Source organism: Callospermophilus lateralis, chromosome 11 (assembly GCF_048772815.1).
Source record: "Callospermophilus lateralis isolate mCalLat2 chromosome 11, mCalLat2.hap1, whole genome shotgun sequence".
In the NCBI taxonomy this organism is placed as follows: domain Eukaryota; kingdom Metazoa; phylum Chordata; class Mammalia; order Rodentia; family Sciuridae; genus Callospermophilus; species Callospermophilus lateralis.
Window position 1 is genome coordinate 63,441,720 of NC_135315.1, and position 27,811 is coordinate 63,469,530.

The following is a 27,811-nucleotide window of genomic DNA, read 5'->3' on the forward strand; positions in this document are numbered from 1 at the left end:
CGGTAATAAGGGCCACAGTATCAATCCTCAATCCCATCCATGGAGAACTCACTTGCTCTGAGAATGTAACTACGTGAACTCAGCCCTCACATGGCTTGTGCCACACATAGTGCTATTATTATACCCACTTTACAGAACAGAGCACAGAGGCACAGAGACATTATGTACATAACTTGCCACCAAGGACTCCAGTTGGTATTTGGCAGAGTGGAGATTCAAACGCAGTCTGGCTGGCTCTCCTGCTTTGATAGGCATAGTGACATGCGTGGGCTCTCTCTCTGTCTCTCTCTCTCTCTCTCTCTCTCTCTCTCTCGTCCAGCGAGGAGGTCCACGGATCAGGGCAGAGAAAGAGTGTGGCTGCAGAGTCGCTAATCAAGACCTCCAGAGACCAAGCAGGAAGCAGGTCTGATTTTATTGAGCAGCTACCATGTATATATACTCAGGCAGCAGCTAAGCAGGTTACAGGCAGCCACTAATGCAATTTCTGCTAACTGCCCTTGCAGTGACCAATTGAGGAGTGGGCTGTGGGGCAAGTGCTAAGACTACAACACATGGCCTCACGCCCAGAGCTGTGCCGATGGGGTAAGCGGTTTGCCACTCACACGCCTAGCAAGAGGGGAGTGGCCTGCCACTCAGACGCCCTTCGCATATTCCATGCATGCAGTACTCCATGCCCCGGTCCCCACAGTGACAATGCTCAGGAGGTGCAGAAAATGAGCCCCTAACTTGGGTTGGGGTAGTTAGGGTGGCTTCCCAGAGGAGACGACACCCCAACTGAGTCTCGGAGGAGCCGGGCTTGCAACAGAATAGGCCAAGACTGACCAGGGAGAGTGTGTCCCTTCTGTGCAGCTGAGACCCGGCCTGGGGTGTACAAGTAGAAGCCTGGGGCAGGAGCTTCGCCCTTGAGATGGGCCAGGGAAAAACCTGGACGTGCCCAAGCCATGCCAGGGTGGATGATGTCGCCCGGGCCGCTCTGCTGCACCTTGGTGGACAGAGCCTTGGGACTCAGAGCCCTTCACCTTGCCTGGTGAGCGCGCAGGCGCAGGTGACCCGGGGCGGCTGATTTACATCCTCCCAGGTTGAGGGGAAGACCCAGGAAGCGCAGCCCAGGCACTAATCAAATCTAGGGCTAATAATAAACATCCTGAGTAATGAGTGGCCTGGGCCAGAGGAGGCGAGGTGGCCGGAGCCGGCGGGCAGGCAGAGGAGCGCTGTGAGTAGCCAAGCCGGTGGGCAGGCCAGCAGGTGGGCAGTGGTGGGGGACACCCTCGCCCCATGTTCTGCACGGGCTCCTGGGCCCACACGGAGCCAGGACCTTGGGGAGGCCCCAAGATGTCTGCATCCCCAAGGCTTCCCCAGGCCTTGCATGTGGAGAACCCCGAGTCTGGGGCACTTAGGGGTGTGTGTGTGGGGGGGGTCTTGCCTTCCAGGAGAGGAGAGCTAAGGCTGGAGCTGGGGGGGGGTTGTCCCCCATGGAAGGAGTTGTCCCCTTTGTGACCAGGTGCCCCCCCACCCCATGTTTTCTCTTCCACCCTCAGTGGGTCATTTTAAAATGAATCCCAAACATGGTGGGATTTTAGATGCCCGAACTGCGGTCACCTTTGATATTATCAGTCCGTGTCCCAGTGTACCTGATGGATGTATCCACGTCTTTCCTTTTTGTTGTTATTGTTCAAATCAGAATTCAACATGGCCCACGTTAGACATTTAGTTATGCTTTTTAAAAATACATATATTTATTTATTTTTTTTAGTTGGAGTTGGACCCAATACCTTTCTTTTATTTGCTGATTTTTATGGGGTGCTGAGGATCGAACCCAGGGCCTCGCATGTGCTATGCTAGGCGAGCGCTCTACCAGTGAGCCACAACCCCAGCCCCTACTTATAGTTTTAATCCACACCAATTCCCACTTTCTCTTTTTTTTTTTTTTTTGCTTCAAATTATTTGTTGAAGAAAGGGGACTGTGTTTCTTGTAACATCTCATCAGGACGGGTTTTGGGAGACTTGGTCAAAGATAAAATTTACCTGGAAACATCTGTTGCTTAGAGCAGATGAACCCAAGGCTGGATGTGAGTAGGGACTGTCCAGCATCCAGGGCCGCACCTCAAATCCACATGCCTCTCCTGTTCCTTTCCCCGGCACCCCAGCTTTGAAGCCTGTCGTATCTCTGATTTTCATTTGCGACCGGGGACTACAGACCCGTACTGACCTGTATACGCAGCCAAGGGCTCAAATACACATAATTTCTTAGAGGGTTTGACAAGGCAGTGACCAGGCCACCTTGACCCAGGATGAAATCCCCCCCCAGGACTCTGGGACCAGATGTCAAGAACTAGCTAGACTTGTGACTTGGCACCCACAGAGGCTTCTAGGGACACACTGGAGAGGGAAACCTTCTAGCTCCCGTTGTTCAGAGACTAAAGCACTAAAGCTTTGAAACGGCCGGACCCTCTCTCGAAGAGTCATAAGCAAAGGCTCTGAGAAGGTCTGTGGTTAAAATGGGGCTTTAGCTTATTTATTTATTTATTTACTTACTTATTTAAAATATTTATTTTTTAGTTGTAGTTGGACCCAATAATTTTATTTTATTTACTTGTCTTTATGTGGTGCTGAGGATCGAACCCAGGGTCTCTCATGTGCTAGTCGAGTGCTCTACCACTGAGCTACAGCCCTAGCACCCCCCACCCCCACCCCGGGCTTTAGCTTTTTAAAACTCAATATTTTTAAATTTTTAATAGTTCTTATATTTGTTCCAAAATAAAAGTAGGTATATATTCTTGTGGCCTATAGTTCTCATGCAACAATAAAAGCTAGAATGTCTACAGATTAGGACAAAAATATAAAACCAGTAAGACGTGAATGAACCACCTTTAGTTTATTTACTCTAACAAGTGCTGCTGTTTTTCTCAAACAGAAAAAAAACGTTTTGCATACAAGAAACGCATCACAAGTGTTGGTTTACTAACAGAAAGCTGTTGTTTTGGATCCTGTTCTGTTCTTAAACTGTTAGCGTTCTTACTTTAATAGTCATGTTGAGAAGGCTTGTTCTCATCAACAATCTTACTCAAACTGATATTGAGAAATTCAAGTCTTTTCTTCCTCTTTCAAGGCAATCAGAACAGAATATCAGTCAAACTTTATGCATGACAATCTTCAGATGCCAATTTTTTAAAAAAAAAAATATTTACCTTTTAGTTGTAGCTGGACACAATATTTTATTTTTATGTGGTGCTGAGGATCGAACCCAGGGCCTCAGGCCTGCTAGGGGAGCGCTCTACCTCTGAGCCCCAACCCCAGCCCAGATGCCGATTTTAAAAAGGCAAATACAGATAGATTGAGGAAATTCAAGATGGCCTTTCCTAAATCTGCCGCAATGACTACTAAAAAAAAAAAATCCCATTCGTTTTAGATTTGGGACAGAAATATATTTTTTTTCCTGCTTATTTGCCATGGGGCTTGTTCGGAGTGGCTGTATAGGGAGCCCCCTGTACTTAATGAAACGGACACGGTTTGGGTCTCTTCTGAGTAATGTAAATCATGGTCTGGCTTTGACTTTCTTTAACGCAGCATTTTCCAAACGTATTTGACCACAGAGGTCTTTCTGGGTACAGCACCTGTTAACTAGCCGAGGGTGCCAAGAAGCGCAGGCTGAGGGCTCTGAGAATCCTCCCTCTGGTTTCAGGGTGGGCTCCATCTGGCCCTGATGCAGCCAAGGCGTGGGCCCGGCCCATGGGCCCAGAGTGTCCATCAGCAGAGCGTCTTTCTCAAGCTCCGGTTCTGCCTGGTGGCTGTCACTCTCTGGGACGTTTTTGCCCATCTCTGGGGATGAATGGTGGCTCTGGGATTTTACATAGGTCCAGGTGGCCGTGGAGGAGGGGGAGGTAGGGATAGCCTCCTCTGCTCCCTTGGGTGTCTGCCAAGGTCAAGCGGGCACTAGATAGTCCAGTCCAGTGGCATTAGTGGCTTTCCCAGGCCACGGATGGGTCTTGGAACCTCTCTAAGGCTGCCTTTGTCTCTCGAACCTGTTGTGCACTCAGCCATTGCTTCACAGCGTGACCTGGGGGGGTGGCAGGTCCCTCCCTCTCATCTTCCCCACCCCAAATGGGGGGAGGATCAGAGGCCTTTAAAAAAATTTTTTTTTTTTTTTTTTTTTGCTTGATTCTTTGGTTTTAAATTTGCTTTTGAATAGATGGTATTAGTCATGGGATTCGAAACCTGGAAAGGAGAAGGGGAAAAAAATAGAAAGTCATTCTTCCCCCCCTTCATCTGCCCAGGGCCTGCCTTCTCTGGGATAAACAGCTTCATCGACATGCAATTTACAGGCCATGAAGCTCACCTATTTAAAGCTCATGATTCCATGTTTCATGGCATATTTACAGAGTTGTGCAACCATCACCGTAATCTAATTTTAGAATATTTCCAACATCCCCAAAAGAAGCCTTGAGAGTTCAACCCCCACCCAAAAGCTAGGCTACCACTAATCTTTCTGTGTCCACAGATTTGTGTATTTGGGACATTTATATCAATGGAATCATAGTATGTGGTGTATCATGACCTGCTATTTACTAAACGTGTTTTAGGATCATATACAACACGTATCAGTACTTCATTCTTGGCCCAATAATATTCCATTTTGTGGATATAGCAGGTTTTTGTTTATCTGTACTTTGGTTGATTGACAGGTTGTTCTACTCTCTGACTAGGAGGAGTAATGCTTCTGTGAACCTGGAGGTACATGTTTGGGGTTAACATGTTTTTATTTCTCTTAGATACCTACAGGTGGAATTACTGGGACTCCTAGGGTAATTCTGTGGTCAACATTTTGAGGAATTGCCAAACCACTTAAAAGGTGGTTGGGCCGTTTTAGAATCCCATTCGATGCACAAAGATTCTGATCTCTCCACATCCTCACCAAATTGCCCATCTTTCTCATTATAGCCATGAGAGTGAGTGTGAAGTTCAGATTGGCATTTCTCTCCCTCATGATCATGATGCGGAGCATCTTTTCATGTTTGTTGGCAAAAAAAATGTCTTTTCAACTATTTGGCCCAATTTTTAAAAAATTGTTTCTTAAAGAGAGAGAGAGAGAGAATTTTTTTTTAATATTTATTTTTGAGTTATTGGTGGACACAACATCTTTGTTTGTATGTGGTGCTGAGAATCGAACCCGGGCTGCACGCATGCCAGGCGAGCGCGCTACCGCTTGAGCCACATCCCCAGCCCTATTTTGCCCAATTTAAAGTTCAGTTGTGTTATCAATTATTCCTTGACAAGTGTTCTTTATACATTCTGAGTTGAAGTTTCTTATCAGATCCATGATTTGCAATGGTTTCTTTCCGGTATTTTATTCTATTCTTCTTCTTTTTCTGTGGGGCACTGCAGGGATGGGGGACTGTACTTGGGGGTACTTTACCACGGTGCTACGTCTCCAGTCTTATTTATTTATTTAGAAACAAGATCTTGCTGAGTTGCTGAGGCTGGCCACCCGCGTGCACCGTCCTGTTCCAGCCTTCCAAGTCACTGGGATTACAGGTGTGTACCATAATCCTTTTACCTTCTCGATGGTTTCTTTTATCGTGACTATTGATTCCCTGTGCCTTCTAAGAGTTTTTCTTTGTAGACTTAACTCTTCTGTTTAGGTCTAGGATCCAGTTTGAAATAACGGTGTGAGGCAGGGGTTTTGTTTCATCCTTCTATATGTAAATTCCAGGGGTCTCAGCACTCCTTGTTGAAAAGACTCTTCCCTATGCCATTGGATTGCCTTGGTGCCCTTGTTGAAAATTAATTGGTCACAAATGTTAGGCTTTAATTTTGAACTCGTAATTGTATTCTATTGAGTGACGGCTATTTTTAGGCCAGTACTCTATGGGTCTTAATTACTGTTGCTTTGTAGTAAGTTTAAGTAGAAAAGTGTAAGTCCTCCAACTTTGGACTCTTTCAGGATTGCTTTGGATCTTTTGGTCTCTTGCATTTCCACATGAATTTTAGGATCAGCTTGTCAAACGCTGCAGAAAAATTCCAGCTGGGATTTTGAAGGGAATGGCATTGAATCTGTAGAACAGTTTGGTTGACTGTCTGCACAATATGAAGTCTTCCAATCCATGAACATGGGATGTCTTTCCACTTATTTAAACTTTCTTTAATTTCTTCCAAAAAAAAAATGTGTTCTAGTTTTCAGTGTACAAATCTTGCACATCTTTTAAAAATGCTTTAAGATGTTTTATTTAAAATGTGATATTGTCTTTATTTTCTTATTATGATTTTACGCAAATACCAACACAAATATAAATTTAGAACGTTCTTCCTTTTGAGGGAAAATAAAAGGAACCTGCTTTGTTGTTTTGGCTTTCTTTTTTTTCCCCCTACTTAATATACCTTGGAGTTCTTTCCATCGCAATATAAATAAAGATCTTCTTCATTACTTTTTTTAAATACCTTTATTTTATTTATTTTTATGTGGTGCTGAGGACCGAACCGAGGGCCTCATACTTGCTAGGCGAGTGCCCTACCGCTGAGCCACAACCCCAGCCCCTTCTTCGTTACTTTTTAAAATATAACTGCCTAATAGCCCAGTGTATGTGTAATGTAACTTACTCTGTCAGTCCCCAAAGCATGGACATTTAGGTTACTTTCAATCCTCAGTAATTACAAACATGGCTGCAGTGAGTTCATCGTTTTTTTCTCTGTAAGATAAATCTGGAGTTTAATCACCGAGTTATCGATAATTTTGATAAATCTAACCCAGTTGTGCTCCATGATGATCATACTTATTTACTTTCCTTCTATAGTGAATGAGAGTGTGTTCATTCAAGGGTTTGCCAACAGAAGTGCAATTACTTTTTTTTTTTATCATCTTAAAAACTCGATTAGAGGGAAGAGGTATCAGTGTGGCTGAATGAAATCATGCATCTTTGGGTTGTGTTGACCTGTCAGTGAACTGTCCATTCATGACCTTTGCCCATTTTTCTGTTGACTGGTCTTTCTCTTTCTGTTTGCCTTTCAAATATGAGTTGCAAATGTCTCCCATTTTTCCTATGTCTGTACTTTCTGGTAAGGTGCTCGTTGCCGTAGAGAAGTTCTTTTGTCATTGTTTACCATTGGCTTCTTTTGTGTGTGTTCTATTTTTATCCATCTCTTATGGATTTTGGATTTACCCTCCAAGGTTGTAAAGAAATCAATATGACATATATTAAATGTAAATTCTTATATTTTTGTTCTTTTAATCTTCAACTGGGTCTTGTTGTGGTTTGCTTTGCTTTTATTTTATTTTATTTTTTTTTAATCTGAGGGAAACTTCCTGTGCTTGTTTCTGACCCTTTTGTGCCAAGAATCTTCTCTCCAAAGTGTGGAAGACAAAAGCTAGGGTCTCTGCTTCTCCTTTCCCGCTAGAACACCTGGCTCCTGAGTCCTACTGGGATGGAGGAAAGGCAGGCAGGGAAGGGGATTGTTGAAAACAGCTCAGATATTACCCCTGCCCAGTGTTTGTTGTGACTCCACATTTTTTTTTTTTTTTTTTTACTGAGGACAACTGTGTACAAGGGGTTCCGTCATCTATGAGCGCCTGGTATTATGAATGGCATTGGATTCAGAGCTCAAGGAGACAGTAGGAGTTAGAACATTACTGTCATTGATATTGCAATTATTCTGTCACCACAGATGACCGTGGTCAACCTATTGCATTCTTTACCATTGGTGCCAGAAGAGTAGCTACCAATATTAACAGCCACGTCTTAAGCCAGTGACGTGTGATCGTGCACATACCCTTAAGGAAAGCCTCTAAACCCGTTTTATAGGTCAGAAAAACTGAAGTTTTCCACTGGGACATGCATTCCGTCACAGAACTGTGGTGAATCAATTTTCTTTCTTTTTAAACTTAATGAATGAATGAATTTTTTAATTTATTTTTGGGGTCCTGGGGGCTGAACTCAGGGGCTGAACTAAACTACCTCCCTAGTACTCTTTACTTATTTTTTATATTGAGACAGGGTCTTGATATGTCGCCCAGGCTGCCCTCAAATTTCAATCCCCCTGCCTCATCCTCCTGCGTCAGTGGGATCGCAGGCGTACACCACCATGTCCACAGCAAATCGGTTTTCAAACCGAGCATCCCAGCAGATGGAAAGGCTCATCCCCGTTTTATTAACAGAAAACTGAGAAGTGACTTGCTTAGTTCTCCCAGAACCTCTTTAAGTTATGTCTTTAGAGCCAGCAAGGGGCAGTGGCTCTTGACCCTGAGAATCACCGACAGGTAGTGTCTGGGGAGTGGGCTGCTGGGGGGTGGGGTGGGGGTGGGGGGTCCTACAGTCATCCTCAGTATTTCAGAAAGGGGCTGGTGAGGAATCTGATACAACTAACAGAAATCAAAAACCATTTTCCTTCCTTCTCCTCTCACTCCCACCTCTGTGATTGATTATCTGTATTTTATTGTTGGCCTCTTTGGTTTCCCTGGAGTTGGTGATGCCTAGGTTTTCTGTATGTATACATGTAATTTATCTCAGGTCTAGAACAGAGCTGGCTTGTCAACTGGTCAAACATACTCACTCATCTATCATTTCTGTGTTTTGTTGATAATGTTCCTCTTTCCTCTCCCCTTAGCTGGGACAGGGGACACTTCACACTCACAAGTTGCTGTCGATCTGGGAAATTCCTTTCTCATCTTGTTGAGAATTTCCATCTTCATCTCTCTGCTGACAGGGACCCTATTTTTCTCCCCTGCCCCATTGTTTCCTGACTCCCTCTATTTAACAGAGCACGTGTCCCAGTATTACCGGGTCTTGCATGTCTCATAGTGTTTATTGGTGTCTCTTCTACCCCACGCTTGGTTGGTGCCTCTCCCTCTCCTTTCTTCCTCCTCCTTCTCCTCTCTCTCTCACCTCCCTGGCTACCAGGAGGTGAACATTACGTTCTATTGAAGATAATCTTCTGTTATGAACTCTACATTTTTCTTTCTTCCTATTTTGCTTTTTTTTTTTTTTTTTTGGTGTGACAAGACATGGCCCCAGTGACCTAATTCCTCCAGCCACACCCTACCCTCCTACATTTCCACCACCCTCCAGTGGTCCATTCAGCTGTCAGTGGATTAATCCACTGAGGAGGTCAGAGCCCTTATAATCCAATCACTTCCCCAAAAGCCCTACCTCTGAAAATGGCTGCATTGGGCACTGAGCCTGTGCCCCCACAGGCTTTCCAAATCCAAACCAATAACATGTTTCTGTTTCTATCCCTGATTTCAGACCTCTTGTATATTCACCTGGTGGCAGACGTGCTGGATCCTATGGTAGATCTGTGTTTGGCTTTTTGATGAATAGACGTGAGAGGGAGCTGAGCGTGGCCATCCTGGGCAGTGACTGCGTGGCCACACATTCTCAGGGGCGAGGCACAGAGGGTTCAGATCTCGTCACGCCTCCGACATTTGTTATTTTCAGTTTCTTTTCCCAATAGTCATCTCGATAGCGAGCATTATCGTATTGTGGTTGTGATTTGCATTTCTCCAGTGACTAATGATGCTGGGCTTCGTTTCACGGTGATCAGCAGCCATTTGGGTATCTTATTTGGAGAACCATGAATTCAAGTCTTTGGCCCACTTTTGGCTTGAGTTGTTTGGATTTTAGGAGTTTCTTACATAGTCTGAATGTCAACCCTTGTCAGATACACAATTTAGAAATATTTGCTCCTATTCTGGGACTTGTCTTTTTAATCCTCTCGATAGTAAACCTTTGAGGCACAAAAGTCTTTAATTTTGGTCAAGTCCAATTTACTTATTTTTTTTTTATTTTCTTACTAGTGTGCCCTTGCCAAAATTCAATGTATGACGATTCCCCTCTACGTCGTCCTCTAAGACTTTATAATTTGGGCTCTTAGCATTTGATAAATTCTGAGTTGATTCTTGTACTATGGAATTAGGTAAGAGTACAATTTCATTCTTTTGCATGTGGATTTGGTGGATTTAGTTTTGTAGTAAGTTTCAGGAAGAAATCAGGAGGTATGTCTTCCATCTTTGTTCTTAAGATCCTTTTGACTTTTCAAAGTCTCTTGTAATTCTATTTGAGTTTTTAGGATCCATTTTTCTATTTCTTTAAAAACAAAAAAGTTATTGAGATTTGGTTGGAAATTGTATTGAGTTTGTAGACAGATTTGTTTAGTATTAACTTTTAACATCATTGAATCCTCCAGCCCAAGAACATGGCTCTCATTTATGGAGGTATTTTTAGTTTCTTCCAGAAATATTTTGTAGTTTTTCAGATCTCTTGTATATTGTGTATTTTCGGTACACACTTCACCTCATTTGTTGAATTTATTCCTAAGTATTTGTTCCTTTTTATGCCATTGTTAAGTGGAAAATTATTTTCCTGATTTTCTTTTGGGATTGTTCATAATAGGTCTGTAAAAATTCAACTGATTTTAGTCTGTTGATTTTGTATCCTATAACTTTGCTGAACCTTTTGTTAGCTCTAATAGGTTGAGTGTGTTTGTGCATGCGCGCACATGCATATATACATGTGTGAAGATTTTAGGGATTTTTTTACACTTAAGATCATGTCATCTGGGAGCAGAGATAATTTAACTTCCTCCTTTCCTATTTTTTTTTTCTTGCCCAAATGCATTGGCTAGTATTTCCAGTGCTAGGTTGAATAGGAGTGGCAAAAAATGTGCATTCTTGTGTTGTTCCTAATCTTGGTGAGAAAAACTTTCAGTCCTTCACTATTTAGTACATCATTAGCTGTGTGTTTTTGACTTATGGCCTTTCTCATGTTCAGGAAGTTATTTTCCCCTTCTTTACTGAGTTTTTTAAATCATGAAAAGTGTTGGATTTTGTCTGATGATCTTTCTGCATCAATTGAGATGATCATGTAATTTTTTCCCCTTCTATTTATTTATTTAGGTACAGGGAATTGAACCCAGGACACTTTACCACTAATCTACATTGCCAGTCCTTTTAATTTTTTTTTTTTTTTTTTTTAATCTTGAGACTCTCTAAGTTGCTCAGGGCCTTGCTAAGTTGCTGAGTCTGGCCTTGAACTTGCAACCCTCCTGCCCCAATCTCCCAAGTCTCTGGGATTACAGGTGTGCACCTTCATGCCTGGATTCTTCATTCTTTAGTGTGGTGCATTTTATTGCCTTCTAGGAATAAGTCCCACCCGACCATGGTGAATAATCCTTTTCATGTGCTGTTTGGGTTCAATGTGCTAATATTTCATTGAGGATTTTTTGCATATGTATTCATAGACAGGTTGGTCTGTAATTTCTTTTTTTATGATGTCTTTATTTAGATTTGGTACGAAGTCTTTTTTTGTTTGACAACAAGATAGCCGCCTCAGCTCTCCTTCCGTTACTATTTGCATGATATATCTTGTTCCATACTTCTACTTTCAACCTTTTTTGGGGTTCTTTGATAGGAAGTCTTTTACAGACAGCGTACAGATCAGTCTTGTGGGTTTCTAAAAATCGAATCTGCCAATGACAAACTGCTTCTCTCTTGCTACTTTCACAATTCTTTGTCCTTTCCATAATTTTATGATACGGTGTCTTGGTGCAAGTTTTTCTGATTTTTTTTTTTCCTGCTTGGAGGTTGTTGAGCTTCACAAATGTGTATATTCCTGCCTTTTCCTTAGTTTGGGGGTGTTTGGGGGCCATTGTTTCTTTTACAACTAATTCAGATTTACATGAAATAACTGTACATATTATTTATGGGTTACAATATTATATCTGATATATGTACAATTGTATAATAATAAAAATGAAAGTAATTAGCATATCCATTACCTCATCCGTTTGTCGCTTCTTTATGGTGAGAATATTTAAAAACCTCTCTCCTAGATATTTGAAATACACAGTTCATTATTATTAACAATCGTCACCCTACTAGGTAATAGAACACACTCCCTGTTCCATAGGTTTGTACCAGTCTCTTTCCATACTCCACTTTCTCTTCCCTCTCCAATCTCTGGTAACCACTATTCTACTAGATTTCTACTTTTATGAGGTCATCAGAGTGAGAACATAGGGTATATATATGTCTTTCTGTGTCTGGTTTATTTTGCTTGAAATAATATCATCTAGATCCACCTACGGTTTGGCAAATGACTGGATCTCGTTGTTTTTATAGCTGAGTAGTATTCCATGTGTGTAGACCACCTTTTCTTTTTTTTTTTTTTTTTTTTTTTTATTTTCTTTATACATTCATCTGTGGTTGGCCATTTAATTCCAAATCTGGTTATTGTGAAGAGTGCTACAATAAACGTGAGAGTGTAGATGTCTTTTGAACCCCACTAAATTCATTTTATATATATATATATATATATATATATATATATATATATATATATATATATCCGAGTAGTGGGATTGCTGGATCGTATGTTCATTCTAGTTTTAACTTTTTGGGGACTCTCCTTACGATTTTCACGATGGCTGCACTAACTGACATTCCCACCCACAGTGTGCACAAGAGCCCCTTTTACCCCACATCTTGAGCATTTGTTATTTCTTGCCGTATTGATCACAGCCTATTCTAACGGGTGGATGAGATGATGTCTTGTGGTTTTTCTTTGCATGTCCCTGGTGATCAGTGATGTTGCGCTTCTTTTCATCAACCCTTTGTGTGACCATTGGTGTGCCTTTCGAGAACTGTCTCTTCAGATCTTTTGCATATTTCAATAGGATCACTTGTTTTCTTTTATGTTGATATGTTTGAATTTTTTAGAAGTTCTGGATAGTAACCCTTGTTAGAGTTATTTTTTTCCTATTCTGTAGATCATCTCTTCATGCTCATTTTCTTTGGTGGTTCCATATAGATTTTTAGGACTGTGTTCCCCCCCGCCCCCCCCCCCCCCGTTTCTGTAAAGAACGTCATTAGTACTTTGATGAAGATTACATTTTAATTTGGGTAGTTGGAACACCTCCCGATATTATAATGGGGCGTTTTAGGATACATTAAACGCAGAATATCTTCCTATCGGCTTGTGTCTCCTTGAATTTCTTTCATCGGTATCTTGATTTTCATGGCAGAGATTTTTCTTTTTTTTTTTTTTACCTCCTTGGTCTGATTTATTTCTAGGTATTTCCGTTTGTTCATTTGTAACGATGGTGAATGGGATTTCTTGATTCCTTTTTCATCTGGCTTGCGGTTGGAATGTAGACGCACCGTGATTTTTGTATATCGGACTTATATTCTACAGCTCTACTGAACATTTGTCAGTTTTGCAATTGGTGACGTTTGAGATGGGGGTCCCACTATGTTTGAGTGGGGGTCCCACTCCTGATCTCTGTAACAGTTTTGACTTTTTTTTTTTTTTTTGAATTTACGATCTTACTGCCTGACTTCCCTAAAGTAACTAAGATCACAGGTTTTGTGCCGTCACTCCCAGCTCATTTATGAGTTCTGATCGTGTTTCTGTGGATTCTTCAGGTTTTCCTATGTATGAGATCATGCCATCTGCAAACAAGGACGATTTTAGTGACATCTCCAATTGGTAGGCCTTCCTTTCTTCCTCTTACCTGATTGATCTGGCTAGTACTTCCGGTGCTACATCGAATACAAGAGGAAAGCGTAGACATCCTTCTCTCATTTTAGATTTTTAGGGGAAAATCCTTCAACTTTTTCCTCTTCGCTATCTTAGCAAAATTTGTCATGCGCGGGTTTTATGGTGTGGAGGTATCCATTCCTTCTTGTTTGGGATTGTATTTTTGTTCTAGGTGCTGGGGCTGACCCCAGGACCTTGTGCATGCTAGGCAAGTGCTCTGACACTGAGCCACACCGGTGAGGTACACTCCTTGTACATGGAGAGGTTTTATGATCAATGAATTTAAATTTTTAATAAGTGCTTTTTTTCTGAGTCTTTAGAGATGACCAAATGGTTGTTCTTCCTTCTGTTATGTGACATATCACATTTATTGATTTACATAATAAATTTAGTATGAACCCAACTTGATTATGGTGAAGAATCTTTTGGATGTGCATTTGGATTCTGTCTTGCTAGGATTTTTTTTTTGGGGGGGGCACCATTTCTTCAAATGTTCTGCCCTTTTATCTCTCTTCCTTGTGGAACTCTTATGTCAGCGAGGGGTCCTACAGGCCCTTGAGAGTTAGTTCATTTTTATCCCAAGTCTGTGTTTTTTTTTTTTAATTCCTGTTCTACATATCAATAATTTCAACAGACCTACCTTCAGGTTCACCCATCCTTTCTTCTGCCTGCTGCTTAAATTTTCTGATAACTCCCTCTAGTGAGTTTTTTCATTCGGTCATTGTACTTTTCAGTTCCAGAATTTCGGTTTGGTTCCTTTTTAAAAATGAAATTAAAAAAAAAAAAAAGAGAGAGAGAGAGAGAGGCTATTTTTAGAGCAGTTTCAGTTTCACAGCAAAATTGAGTACAAAGAGTTCCCATCGACTCTCGTCCTGCCTCAAAACACAGGCCGCTTCCTCCCCTGTACAGAACGGGTACCTTGGTGATGGTCAACCCACACGGGGGACACGCCACCTGGGGTCCACGGTCTGCGTTCAGATCTGCTCCTGGCTGTGTATTTGTTTTACTTAGTTACACATGACAGTACAATGATCTTGACATAGCATACATTTGAATCAGATGGGATATGATTTCTCATTTTTCTGAGTGTGCAGGTTGCAGAATCACATTGGTCATACAGTCACCTATATACACACAGCAATAATAAAGTCTATTTTATTCTGCTGCCCTTCCTATCCTCCCTTCCCCTCCCCTCCCCTCCCATCTCTTCTCTCTACCCAATCTAATGTGATGCTATTCTTTTTTTTCTTTTTCCTCACATCATCATACATGTATTCTGTATAACGATGAGAGTCTCCTTCCATCTTCCGTGCAATTCCCCTTCTCCCTCCCTTTCCCTCCCACTTCTCTTCCCTATCTAGAGGTAATTTTCTTCTCATGCTCTTCCTCCCTACCCTATTTTGAGTCACCCCACTTATATCAGAGAAGACATTTGGCATTTGTTTTTTTAGGGATTGGCTAACTTCAATTAGCATAACCTGCTCTAATGCCATCCATTTCCCTGCAAATGCCATCATCTTGTTATTTTTTTAGTGCTGAGTAATATTCCATTGTATATAAATGCCATATTTTTTTTATCCATTCATCCACTGAAGGGCATCTAGGTTGGCTCCGCAGTCTAGCTATTGTGAATTGTGCTGCTATAAACATTGATGTGGCTGTGTCCCTGAAGTATGCTCTTTTTAGGTCTTTTGGGTATAGTCTGAGGAGAGGGATAGCTGGGTCAAATGGTGGTTGCATTCCAATTTTCCAAGGAATCTCCATACTGCTTTCCAGATTGGCTGCACCAATTTGCAGTCCCACCAGCAGTGTACAAGTGTACATATTATTTTTTTTATTCAGACGTGGTTTCCTATTTCCTTTAGTTCTTTGCCCATGATTTCCTTGATCTACCTTGAACATAGTTAAGATCATTGATTCAACACCTTTGGCTGATGGTTCCAATGTACATCCAGCCTTCTGTGGGGATAACGTAATGTCAAGTTCTTCATCTCCTGTGAGCATTTCTAGGCTTGTGATGTTTTGGAGAACTGGACATTTTCAGTATTATGCTGTGGTAACTCTGAAAATCTGATTCCCCCCCCTGCCCACTCCCCGGGGATTGGCTCTTTCTCATGAAGAGACTGGAGCCGTCCACTTGTGACTTTTTGAAGCTCTTTTTGCACACGGTATGTGTTTCCTTGCTGTGCACCGTCACTGATGTCTCTGTTCCTCTAGCTCAGTGGTCACCTGGGATCCTCACAAAGATTTCCTTAAGTGTCCTGCTCCCCAAAAGGAGAGGGGGTTACTATCTCCTTAAATCTCCCAGAAGGCCACATCAGCCCTGTGGGGGTTCACTGTGGTGCTGGCCCCTGAGTGATCCAAACCAGCAGAGTCAGCAACCAGAACCCGCAACCCCGATATCGTAAGGACCAGGGCCTTCTGGCCCAACCTGGCTCCAGCAAACGCTAACCAGGAACTTGGGCGACGGGCCTCCCCACTGCTGCCTTCCAGGATTTGGGGACCAGGGAATGCAGGTCTTCTTCTGCGTCCTGCATCGCCTCGGCTGGCCCCAGGTGCCCCGTCTCCTGTTGGCTGGGTTTGAGTTCATTCCGTCTGCTGATTTCCAGCTGTTGAAGACGGAGGTGGAAAGAGTTGCTAAGGGGGCACGTCCCAGCGACTCAGGGGACTGAGCGGGAGGATGGCAGGTTCAAGGCCAGCCGGGGCCACTTAGTAAGACCCTGTCTGGAAAGAAAAATAAATAAAGTAAAGGGGGGCTGGGGATGCAGCTCCGTAGTAAAGTGCTCCTGGGTTCAGAGAAGGGAGAGGCAGGTGTCCTAAGAGCAGACAGAACATTTTTTATCAAAGAAGGGCTGCATCTCAGCCCGAGTACCTACAGGCTGCCAAGCACCGGCGCAGGTGAGACTCGGAGGAGATCGTGTGGGCAGATAAAGCCAGACAGGAAAGTTCTAGAAGGGCGGGGATAAGAAGTTGGAGGGGCAGGACTGGAGAGGCAATCGTTTGACCCCAGCATTGCAACAAATGAAGCCGGGGGGGGGGGGGGGGGGCGGGGGAGGGGAGCAAAACATTAGCAACCCCTGGGAAGAGTCTGAGATGGGAGGTGGCCCCAGGGAGTGGTCCAGGGTGCAAGGGAACCGGCCCGTCTCTCCCTCCACAGTGCGTTGAAATGATAGCATGGATCCACGGTCACCAAACTGTATGGGGAAGGCTTGTGCACTTTGCACACGCCCCTGTCTGTGTTTCACACCACAGTAAATAAGAAAAAAAAGGGAAGGGAGGGAACAATGACGGAGGGTTTGCTGTAGGCAAGGTCGGCTTTAAAAATAAATAAATAAATAAATCCATTCATTTCATGAGCACTTACTCTGCCCTGGGCACTCTCGAGGACCTGAGGACCTAGCAATTCCGTCCAGACCCTCCTTTCCGCATGATGCCCATAGTTGGTGCAAGACACAGCACAGAAGGAAAGTTATCGCAGTGACAAGCAAAGGTGGCTTGTCACAGGGTCGGGAGAGTCAGAAAGGTCTTCCCTGAAGAAAAAAAAAAAAAAAAGCTTCAGAAATCTTGAGGATGAGGAGGGGTTGTGGGAGAGGGGGGGAAGAAGAGCCTTTTATGTAATGGGAACAGCGTGTGCAAAGGTCCTGTGGCAGAAAGAGGCACAACATGGAAGGAGGGCAGAGAGCACGGCCAAGCAGGGTGTGGCTGATGTGAAGGAGGGAGGGACTCTCAGAATAAGCATTTCATAGGAAAAAAAAAACCCTCAAGAATGGAGAGGTGAGGTGTCACTAGTCAGTGCAGCTGGAATGGGGAACCAGCTCTGCCTGGGTGCCCTCTGCCCACTGAGACCCAGGGAATCTGTTGCCAGCCACCCTTATGCTCCCTACCTCTCGGCTCCACAGGGCCTGTGGCTCGGGGTGGCTATGAGATCCTGCCCTGAAGAGAAGTACTGGGATTCCTTGCTGAACGGCTGCATGTCCTGCAAGCCAATCTGCAGCCACCGGAGACCGAGCACCTGCACCACCTTCTGCAGTGAGTTCTGGGGCCTGAGCCCAGGGAACAGCTGGACCTCCCCACACCTTACTTCCCCCCCAAAGCTCCCTCTGGCCCCACGGCCGTCGTCCGGAGGCTGAGAAGTGGGGTCAGGGGAAGGAAATGCACCCCCTCATTCATTAGTGATTCTTTACCCCCTCATTCGACTCTCGCCACTTTCCTCCTTTCAGTTTCCTGAAGGGGCTGTGTTCTTTCCTGCCCCGGGGCCTTTGCATATGCCCTGCCCTCCACTTGAAATGCATTTTCCTCATTCATCCTCCCTCAACTCCCTCCTAACCCAACGTTCAGGTCTCAGAGCCAGTATCAGCGGTCTCCTGAGACTCCCCACTGGGAATGAGGCCCTTCTGGTCATCTTCTTTTGAAAGTTTTTATTATAGAAATGGTCCAACGTGCAAAAACACAAGAGTTAGCCCTGTGTCCCCATTATCAGCTTTAAAAAAAATCATTAAAATTCTGCCTTTTTGTCTTCCAAATCATTTTTTTTGCTTGAATATTTTAAAGTGAATTTTAAAAATATCATTTTTACCTGTAAATACTAGATCATGAATCCCTCCCACACCAGGTCCCCTAAAACATTAACTATAATTTTTTTTTAGTGTAGTTGGACACAATATCTTTATTTTATTTTCATGTGGTGCTGAGGATCAAACCCAGGGCCTTGCATGCCCTAGGTGAACATTCTACTGCTAATTGGAGATATATTTCTTCTTGGTGGGGTTTGGAAAAGGCAAGTAAAGAATGACAATTAAGGCAATTGAAGAATCTAGTTTATCACTTTTAAAAGATAAGTAGAACATCTTCCTAGGCTTGAAAACTAAGACATGGAATCTTTTTTAAAAAAAAAAAAATATTTATTTATTTTTAAAAAAGAAGAGTCTTTTAAAGAATCTATAGGCCAAAGAAGAAGTAATAATGAAAAGAAAAAACATTTTGAACTAGATTCAGGAAAAATACTATGTATCAAAATGTGTGTGATGCAGCCACAGCAGCACTTGGAGGATGATTCATAGCCTTTCGTCTTGTATAAATTTGATTTGTAAAAAGACGTGGATTATTCCGGGATTGCTATTTGAGTTGGAATGTGACTTTTTTTTTTTTAACTTTGATGTCCCTTGAGATTAGAACCAGAGCTCCTGCAGGCCCATGTCACCCATCACTCCCTTCTGTTTCCCAGAGTCCCTCAGTTGCCTCAAGGAGCAAGGCAAATATTACGACCGTCTCCTGAAAGACTGCGTCAGCTGCACCCCCATCTGTGGACAGCACCCCAAGCAATGTGAATACTTCTGTGAGAACAAACTCCGGAGTCGAGTGAACCTTCCACCCCAGCTCAGGAGGCCGCTGACGGGGGAGACGGAAACCAGGTCAGACAACTCAGGAAGGTACCAGGGATTGGAACACAGAGGCTCAGAGGCAGGTCCAGGTAAGCCTGGGGTGGGGAGGGCCAGAATGCATGGGAGGCCGGGCACCAAGCCTGGTCAGAAGGGTCTGCAGGGCTGGGGTTGCTGTAGCTCCGTGGTAGAGCCTTTGCCTGGCACACGTGTGAGGCACTGGATTTGATTCTCAGCACCTCACATAAGTAAATAAAATAAAGGTCCATCGACAACTAAAAAACATAGATTTTTTTTAAAAAAATGAAGAGTCTGTGATATAAGAAGCCCAGAGTCCAGGCAAATGGTCAGAAGCCAGGGTAGTCAACCCAGGATAGCAAAACAATTTAGATAAAAATTCCACAAGTGTGTGGGCAAGAAAGAAGCAGAAGAAATGATCTAACTTGTAACGGAGGCTACCGAGGTTCTTTCTTTTAAAACTTTTCATCTATTTTTTTAGTTGTTCGAATTAGTTATACATGACACTTTTTAATATATTTTAACTCACACAGAATTCTACAATTTATAGAGTACCATGTGGTCTTTTTGGAGGGGTGAGTACTGGGGATTGAACTCAGGGGACACTTGACCGCTGAGCCACATCCCCAGCTCTATTTTGTATTTTATTTAGAGACAGAGTCTCGCTGAGTTGCTTAGGGCCTCCCTTTTGCTGAGGCTGGCTTTGAACTCGCGATCCTCCTGCCTCAGCCTCCTGAGCGGCTGGGATTTCAGGCCATCCTTAGATGAGCAAGCTTTATTGAAACGTGAGCAGCCCATCCTACGTGAGCACTGTGCCAGGAGGCCTCCACACCCAATCTCAGCCTCCAGTTAGGGACAACGGAGAATTCCTTTGCATGAGAAGGAAGAGATTATTACTAACCCAAACAAAACTTTATGGCCATGGTGAACACAGTGAAAAGAGTCTGCCTAGCTGGGCAGCTGCTGAGGGCCGGCCAGGCGTCAAAAATAATCTAACTGATCCACCCAGCAGACACCTCGAGACTCCCTACCCTGTTGCGTGGTGTTAGGAAGGAGGGAGGGGGACTCTGTGTGGAGTCGTGAGCACCCGAGACGACCTTGGAGCTGCCCTTGGCCTATCAAACAGCAGGCCCGAGTTCCCTTGAGAGAGTCACATAGCAAGTATGCGACAGAGTTGGGGCTCTGTCCACCCTGCAACAGCCGGAGGACCCAGAGCAGGACCCATGGGTGGGATCACTGATTTACATCCTGCTTGGGACCACCAGCCAAGCCCCCTCACCTGAAGGGGCTTCATCTTGGCTCCAAGAACCAGAGCTCCCAGGATGTGTAGGTGGGGTCCATAAGGACATGTTGGGAGGTCAGGAGTTGGGGGGGGGCTCAGCCTTACTGGGCCTCGCCCTGCAGCTTTGGCTGAACCGTGATGTCACCGGGGGGGACACCACAGGCCCTCTCAGAGCCTCAGAGACTTGGTGATTCTCTTGCTGTCCCCTGTCCCTCCCTGCCCGGGCATCTCTCTGGTGGCCTGCGGGCTGAGATCTGTTCTGCTCTCTCCTCTCATATCTCTGTGGGCTGCCGGGGCAGGGGCCGGGCTGGCGTGGATTGTAAACAGGAAGTCGGGGCCACGTGCACAGGGGGACAGACCCCGATGTGGACCTACCGGAGGGGAGGGAGCAGAGGACACCAGGTGACCGAGCTACTGAACCCAGTGCAAGGGTTGGTCTGTCCCCACCACCCGGTACCCAGTGCTGCGAGGCCCACCTCAATGGATTCCAAGATTCCCAGGCGGCCCACTCGGGACTGCCACGCCTGGGGGAGGCCAGAGTCTCACGGAGGGAGGGAGAGACAGCAGACAAGACTCACGCCAATGATAGACTGATCTCTCGCACGCCTGTAATCCCAGTGGCTCAGGAGGCTGAGGCAGGAGGATCACAAGTTCAAGGCCAGCCTCAGCCCCTTTAGCAAGGCCCTGAAGCAACTTCGTGGAGATCCTGTCTCAGAATAAAAAATCGACAAAAGGGCTGGGGACGTTGCTCAGTGGTTAAGCGCCCCTGGGTACAACCCCCCAATATCTATATATTACTTTTTTTCTAGGGGGGGGGGACAGGAACGCAGTGATCCATCATCCACTTCTCTAGCAGAGAAAGGAGGAGGGGGAATGAGACAGAACAGCCAGCAGCCAGGGGTGGCCGGAGATGGCACGGGGAGGGGTGAGGTGCCAGACGACAGAGGGATTCTCTTGCCGGGCTGGGGAGGCCGGTGTCCGGCTCCAGGCAGGGACGCAGCAACTGGATAAGAGAAAGGGGGTGGGAGGCCATCTTCCCGTTGCCTCTGGGGACATGGATGGCAGCCAGGGTCCCGAGTGAGTGCTACGTCTGGCTACCCATAGACCAGGGCTGGGTTCTCTCCGCCTCCCAGCTTCAGGTAGCCTGCAGGCATTCCTGGGCTTACGGCCCCATCATTCCGGGCTCCAGTCCCATCTTCGATCCCAGTCTCTATTCCTGGCCTCCTCTCTGTCTGCCTCTCTCCTCCCCTGTCTTCTGGGGACCCTTGTCCTTGGATCTGGGACCCACCCCTCGTCCAGGGCGATCCAGTCTCCCAGGTCCTCAATTTAATTACGTCTGCCAAGACTCTGTCGTCACGTGTGCAGGTTGCGAGGGGACATATCTTGGTTGTGGGGGGGCGGGCACCGTAAGAGGAAAGAGACATCCCCCGGGGCACTATGAGCTATGCGTGTTCCCAAGTGACAGGCTTGTTCCCATGAGGCCAGGCTTGGGGGGACGGCCACCACCCTGTGTGTGCTGGAGCTCTGGATAGCATCTTATTTGGAGAACTTGGATTTTTTACCCCGAGAAAGACATAGACACAGAACTGCTTGGCTCACATGGGGTTCCTGCAGGTCACCTTTCCTTGTGGAAGACAGAGGAAACCTCCTGATCCTGCTGGTCGAAACTGGGCGGTTGGAAACATCTGACCCTTCTCTCATCTTTCCTGATTTCTTGGAAGGTCAGATAAACAGCTTAGTTTCTTTTAGCTTGGTTTCTTCTTTCGCATGAATGACTCCCTTTTAAATTCCCCCCCTCCTTGGGACTCAGGATTGAACCCAGGGGTACTCTGTCACTGAGCTACATGCCCAGGGTCTTTGCTGAGTTGCCTGGGTTTGGGCCTCAAAACTTGCAATCCTCCTGCCTCAGCCTCCCAAGTCACGGGGATTACAGGCGCGCACCACCATTACCCAGGTTCCATTTCCATCTTTAGCCTGGTTCTGGGAGGACCCGGTGCTGGAGGAGGCTAAGTCCAAAACAGTAGCCTCCTCTAACTTGCTCAGCAGCGCCCCCCGGTGGGGACAGAGCGGTCTTCTGTGTGAGGTCTAGACTGGGCTCAGACCTTAGTGCTGCCAGCCAGGATCAGGGCGGGGTCCCACGCTTTGGGTCCCAGAACTGCTCAAGGTTTCTCCTTACTTTGGGGACTAGAACAGGATAGGTGGCCCTAGTCACTGTTTTAATGGTTTTTTCAGTTTCTCAGGGTCCTCTTTGTCCTGACCATGTCCTGGGCTACCCCAGTGGGAGCAGGACCCACTCTCCCATTTTTCTGTCCCCGGCTAAAGCCAAGGTCCAGGGACCTGCTAAGATTGGGCAGAAGCCGAGGGCGCAGGGCAGTCGCGCGTGGAGAGGGGAGGAAGAGGAGACTTTGGCTATGAAGAGAACACAGAACTTGTAAGAAGCAGAGACCTGCCGAGTGGACGGTCACATGGATGTGACGTCCCTGAAGGTTTCCGGGTCTGGGGGGAGGCCAAAGCCAGGCACACGTGTCTGTCAGAGGTCCCACGGGGCCAGCCCCGCCCACCTCTCCCCAGAGCCTTCCCCGTGGCCAGTGAGCTTAGAGGTGTGGGGACCTCGGTGACTTGCTGAGATTTCCACCCAGGCCTGGTGCATTTACCTGCATTATCTCGGTGCTGAGAGACAGAACGTCACACCCCATTTTGCAGACAGGGAAACAGGCTCAAAGACACTGAGCTGCATTCAGTCATGGCCCCAGAGCCCCGGCTTAAAATCATCGCGACTTCCTGCCCCTCTAGTGCAACAGCCAGGCCACACTGGGTTCTTGGTTCAGCCCTGCTGGGGTCACCAAACTTCTGTGTGTCCCCTAAGGGATGATTTATAATATGGTTGAGAGGCACAGCCCAAGCCGGAGCTGGGACAGCAAGCAGGCTGTGGAAATTCTATTTTTGAGTGAGAGATGGCTTTGAAGACAGTTTTTTTAAAAGACAGACCCAAGGCGAAAAAGCAAAGCACGATTAACAAAAATTGGCTTAGAAATGAACTGTGCCTTGGGACCTGCCTGGCCCTCTGGAGGGCAGAAGCTGTGCACAGTGCCCTCTGGTGGTAGTGTCTGGGAACTGCATCAGGAGCCATCTCCTTGGAGCTTGATTTTCATGGGCACCGATTCTGACCAAGCTTGCTTGATGCTGGGGATATAGCTCAGTTGGTAGAGAACTTGCCTCGCATGCACAAGGCCCTGGGTTCAATCTCTAACACCGCCAAAAAAAAAAAAAAACACTGACAAAGCTTGCTCACCAGCTGGAGCTCACGGGAGAGTGCCCTGGGTTCCATTCCCAAAACAGTGCTTGTGACTGAGCTCCTTTGCCCTGTGGGATCAGGGTAGAGTGAGCCTGTGTGTAGGTAGGGGGACATGAGAGTGGCAGTCAAAGGAATCAAAAAAATTACATTTTAAATGGTGGTGGTAGATGACTGGGCACAGTGATGCACAACTGTAATCCCCCTGACTCAGGAGGCTGAGGCAGGAGGATCTCAAGTTTGAGGCCAGCCTCAGCAACTTAGTGAAGACACCCCTGTCTCAAAATAAAAATAAAAAGATTTTGGCATGCAGCTCAGTGGTACAGTGCCCCCTGGGTCCAATCCTTAGTACTAAAACAAGTAAAAACTAAAAGTAAATGGTGACAGATGGTTTCAAGTGGCCCTGAAAAGAGCCAGCCCACACTAGCAACAGGGGAGGTGCCTGTTTTCCCACACCCCCTTGAGGGACAGGTAGAAAATGACTTTTTTTTTTTTTTTTGGTAGTTTTAATTTGCATTTCTCTTCTTAGTCCAGGGGCTTTCAAAAGCCTGACTGCTGAGCAGGGCTCTAGGTAGGGGTTATTTTTCACTTTCCCCAGGAAAACCTGAAACCATTGGTCTGGGCAGAGAGGAAAAGCAGAGAAACTGGAAAAGTCCTTTACTCCCCCTAAAAACAAAGGGGCTCTTGAGAGTCGCCCACTGCGGCATGGAAAAGCCACCCAAAACTTGAGTGCCCTAAAAGTAACAGCCGGGGACTATTTTTTGCAGTTCTGTGGGGGGCGGGGCTTAGATGGGCAAGTCTCCTGCTGGCCTCATGTCGGGTCTCTCATGGGGCCACCAGGGGGATGGTGCTAGGGACCTTGGAGGGTCTGATGCTTAGGTCTCCCAAGAGAGCAAAAGCAAGGGGCGGCCAGGCCTGCCTCAGGTGTAGGGCCAAGACTGGCACAGGGTTGCCCCAGGGCATCCTCCTGGGTGAGCTGAGTCCCGACTCAGCCCAGATTGGAAGGGAGGGAACTCCGCCCCGATGTGGTGGCCGTGGTCATTCTGTTGTGGAAAGCGCTCTGGCCCACGCAAACCTCATGCTGAAAATATTCCAAAGGTGCAAATGTCTGGTCTTCCTCCTGGAACCACCACGCAGTCACCTCTGCTCTGTGGCTGTCTGTCGCTGCCATTCTGTCTCGGCTGTCAAGGCTGCTTGGCTTCTGTCCCCTGGGTCCAGCCAGTAGGACATTTGTGTTTTATCCCGGGGCCCAGTGGGAACAGTGTGCCTCAGTCTCCAGAGGTGGAGCGCCACCTCCTGAGGACCACGTGTGCCGGCGCTCGGGTGTGCCCCCCTTGGGGGGTTTGGTGCCCCTCTTCTGGGCTGAGCTCTGGGCACATACAAGACAGCACCCCAGGCCCACGCGTGGTACCAGTTCACCCAGAACGCCTGTCTCCACTTTGTAAATGCCATGGTGACACCAGCATCCTGCTAGCCCCGTCACTTCCTCAACTCTCGCCTCTAAGAGTGTGCGTAAGGATGAGCGGCACTGCCTGCCCTGTGGCCTGGGACTCCATCAGACCTGCTCCCAGTCACAGATCTAAGACTGGGAACAAACAATATCACTTAGCCATTCAGTTTTGTCATCTGCAAAATGGTGTGCAAAATGGTGGGGGTGTGTGTGGGCTCTCTCTGGTCCAGCGAGGAGGTCCACGGAACAGGGCAGAGGAGAGTGTGGCTTCGGAGTCGCTAATCAAGGCCTCCGGAGAGCAGGCAGGAAGCAGGTCTGGTTTTATTGAGCAGCTACCATGTATATATACTCAGGCAGCAGCTAAGCAGGCTGTAGGCAGCCACCGATGCAATGTCTGCTAACTGTGCTTGCGGTGACCAAATGAGGAGTGGATCGTGGAGCAAGTGCTGGGATTGCAACAGGAGGGCTCACGCCCAGGGCTGTGCCTCCGGGGTAAGTGGTGTGCCGCTTACATGCCTAGCACCAGGGGAGTGGTTTGCCACTCGGGTGCCCTTAATGTATGCCAGATATGCAGCCCTCCACAGGGGTGCTGTGGAAAGCCGTCTGGCAGTTCTTGATGAAGTTAAGCAATCATGGCATGAACCAGCAACACAGCTCCTAGGTCTACACCCAAGAGAATTCAAAAACACATCCACGGAAGCCTCACCCATGCACGTTCCCTAACAGTGCTATTCACGGTGCTCCAAAGGTGGCAACAGCTAAAAAAAATACACAGAGATGTATACTTTCAAATGATGAATTGGATGGCAAATGAATTATTTCTCAATTTTCTTTTAAACTGGGGGCAACCAATTATCCAGTGGAGTCAGAAGATGAAGGAAAATACTTGTGCAAAAAAAGTGCCCAGCACCTAGAATGGGCTCCGTAACTTGTCCCATTACGCACAAGTTTGCATGCATGAGTCCAATATGTGCGTATTACATTACATCTAGCTATTTGTCCTTCCACGCCAGGACCTAGCTCATGTCCCAATTCCAAAAGACCAGGAAAGAAACTTGGGATAAGGAAAAATGTCAAAGGAGGGTTTTGACCCAGCAACGGGGTCTTCCTCTGGCATCCCAAGGCTGGGGGTGGAGGGGGCGCTGGTTAGTAATCTTGCAGGTCCTGCTCTCAAAGTATAAGCTCATCCAGGAAGGCTCCCTGGTGGAGGAGGGGCCAGATGCAGAAGAGATGGAGACTCTCTTCGTGGGCTGTCATCCGCACATCCCGTCCACCTCTGGGACCATTCCAATTGCATAATGAGGGAGAAAGCAGCACAATGTCAGGAAGGGGTGCTGAGGGTGGCTGGGGTGGGGGAGGGGTCGGGATGGGCTGCTGGCCATCCGAGAGGGGCCTGGGGGAGTGGGGTCCCCTCCTGCACTCAAGGTCGTGCCCTTGTCTTGCAGTCCTCGTGGGACCCAAGCTGAGCGCCGACCAGCTGGTCCTGATCTACAGCACGCTGGGGCTCTGCCTCTGCACCATCCTCTGCTGCTTCCTGGTGGCCGTGGCCTGCTTCCTCAAGAGGAGGGGAGGTCGGCTCTCCAGCCCGTCCACAGCAGGGCGGTGCAGAACCCGGAACAAGTCCTCCCACGGTGGTAAGTGCATGAGACCGGGGTCCTCGTCCTCTTTACTGCTTGTGCCACCAGACTCGCACTTGGGTCACTGCCTGCTTCTGAATTAGGGTCCCCGCCCCTCCCCTGACCGTGCGCTGGGGTTTGCACCCAGAGCCTGGCACATAGGTGCTAAGCACGTGCCCTTCCGCCGAGCTCCATCCCCAGCCCTATCTATGCCCCCAGCTAATGGATGCAGATGGGTTTGCCAGGTCTTAAGAGGTAGAAGTCTGGGACACGTCCCTGTTAGTATCTTGGTAACATCTTGGTTAAGGTGGCCAGGCAGAAAGAGAAAGCGCAGGTATGAAGCATGGGCATCGCAGGACGCAGGCTCTCTGAGCTAATGGGTTGGTGGGGGGCGCACGTTGTGGGTGGGTGTGGGTGTGCGTGGGGGACATAGGTGTGTAAGGGGGTGTGGGGGGGGGCGCGTTAAGTGAGAGCCAAGATTTGAAAGCCGAGTGCCAAAGGGGGTAGCTCTTGGTTCCTAGATTAGGGGACGCTTCTGGAGTCCGGGCGGGGCTGGGGTGGGCAGAGCAGGGCAGGGCAGGGCAGGGCAGGGCAGCCGACGTCCTCTCCTGTCCCCGCAGACCCCGCGATGGAGGCTGGCAGCTGTGCGGACGCGCCGCCCGAGCCGGTGGAGACGTGCAGCTTCTGCTTCCCGGAGCGCAGGGCGCCCACCCAGGAGAGCGCGGGCGCGCGGCGGGCTCCGGATGCTGCGGACCGGGACAGCGGGGTGCACCACGCGGGAACGGCCGCCCCGCAGCCCTGCGCGCACGCCGCCACCAACGGCGGATTTGGTGTCGTGTGCGCGCCCGCCCTGGACGGGGTCCCCGGTGAATGACAGCTGGGTGACCAGGACGCAGGGAGACGAGGAGGGAGAGGAAGAGACGAGGAGGGAGTGAGAGACGGGTAGGGAATGGGGCAGAGAGAGAGAAACCGAGAGGAGGAGGACAGACAGAGGAGAGAGGAGAGGGGACAGGTGCCAGAGTCGGAACTCGGGGACGTGGACATCCTTTATCTAACCCCGTTCCGTGCAAACCGTAGGTCGCCCTCACCTAAATAAATACACACGCAATAAAGTCATCCGTGCATGCTGGTCGCAGCTCCAAGAGCCCTTTTCCCTATAGAATAAACATTTTCCCACTCCTCCGGGGTCTCGGGGTGTCTTTCTATCTGAAGAGCTCAGGCATCCACCCCTCGCCCTCCTTGGCTCCGACTG

The 27,811-nt window shown here is 47.2% G+C and overlaps 1 protein-coding gene across 1 annotated transcript; it reads left to right on the top strand.

Annotated features, from left to right (window-relative positions):
- Positions 1–1,179: 1,179 nt before the first annotated feature.
- Tnfrsf13b (TNF receptor superfamily member 13B) lies at positions 1,180–27,433 on the top strand. The gene is made up of 5 exons (XM_076871422.1): positions 1,180–1,213; positions 17,423–17,552; positions 18,748–18,993; positions 26,389–26,574; positions 27,180–27,433. Exons 2-5 carry the CDS (start codon positions 17,444–17,446, stop codon positions 27,431–27,433), a joined length of 795 nt encoding a protein of 264 aa, XP_076727537.1. The 5' UTR covers positions 1,180–1,213; positions 17,423–17,443.
- The last annotated feature ends 378 nt before the right edge of the window (positions 27,434–27,811 follow it).

What these genes read in the sequence shown, in the direction of transcription:
- Tnfrsf13b (XM_076871422.1), top strand. Translation starts at nt 17,444, where the DNA reads ATGAGATCCTGCCCTGAAGAGAAGTACTGGGATTCCTTGCTGAACGGC. An exon ending in AGGCTCAGAGGCAGGTCCAG is followed by an intron (nt 18,994 to 26,388) that starts GTAAGCCTGGGG and finishes CTTGTCTTGCAG; the next exon opens with TCCTCGTGGGACCCAAGCTG. An exon ending in CCGGAACAAGTCCTCCCACG is followed by an intron (nt 26,575 to 27,179) that starts GTGGTAAGTGCA and finishes CTGTCCCCGCAG; the next exon opens with ACCCCGCGATGGAGGCTGGC.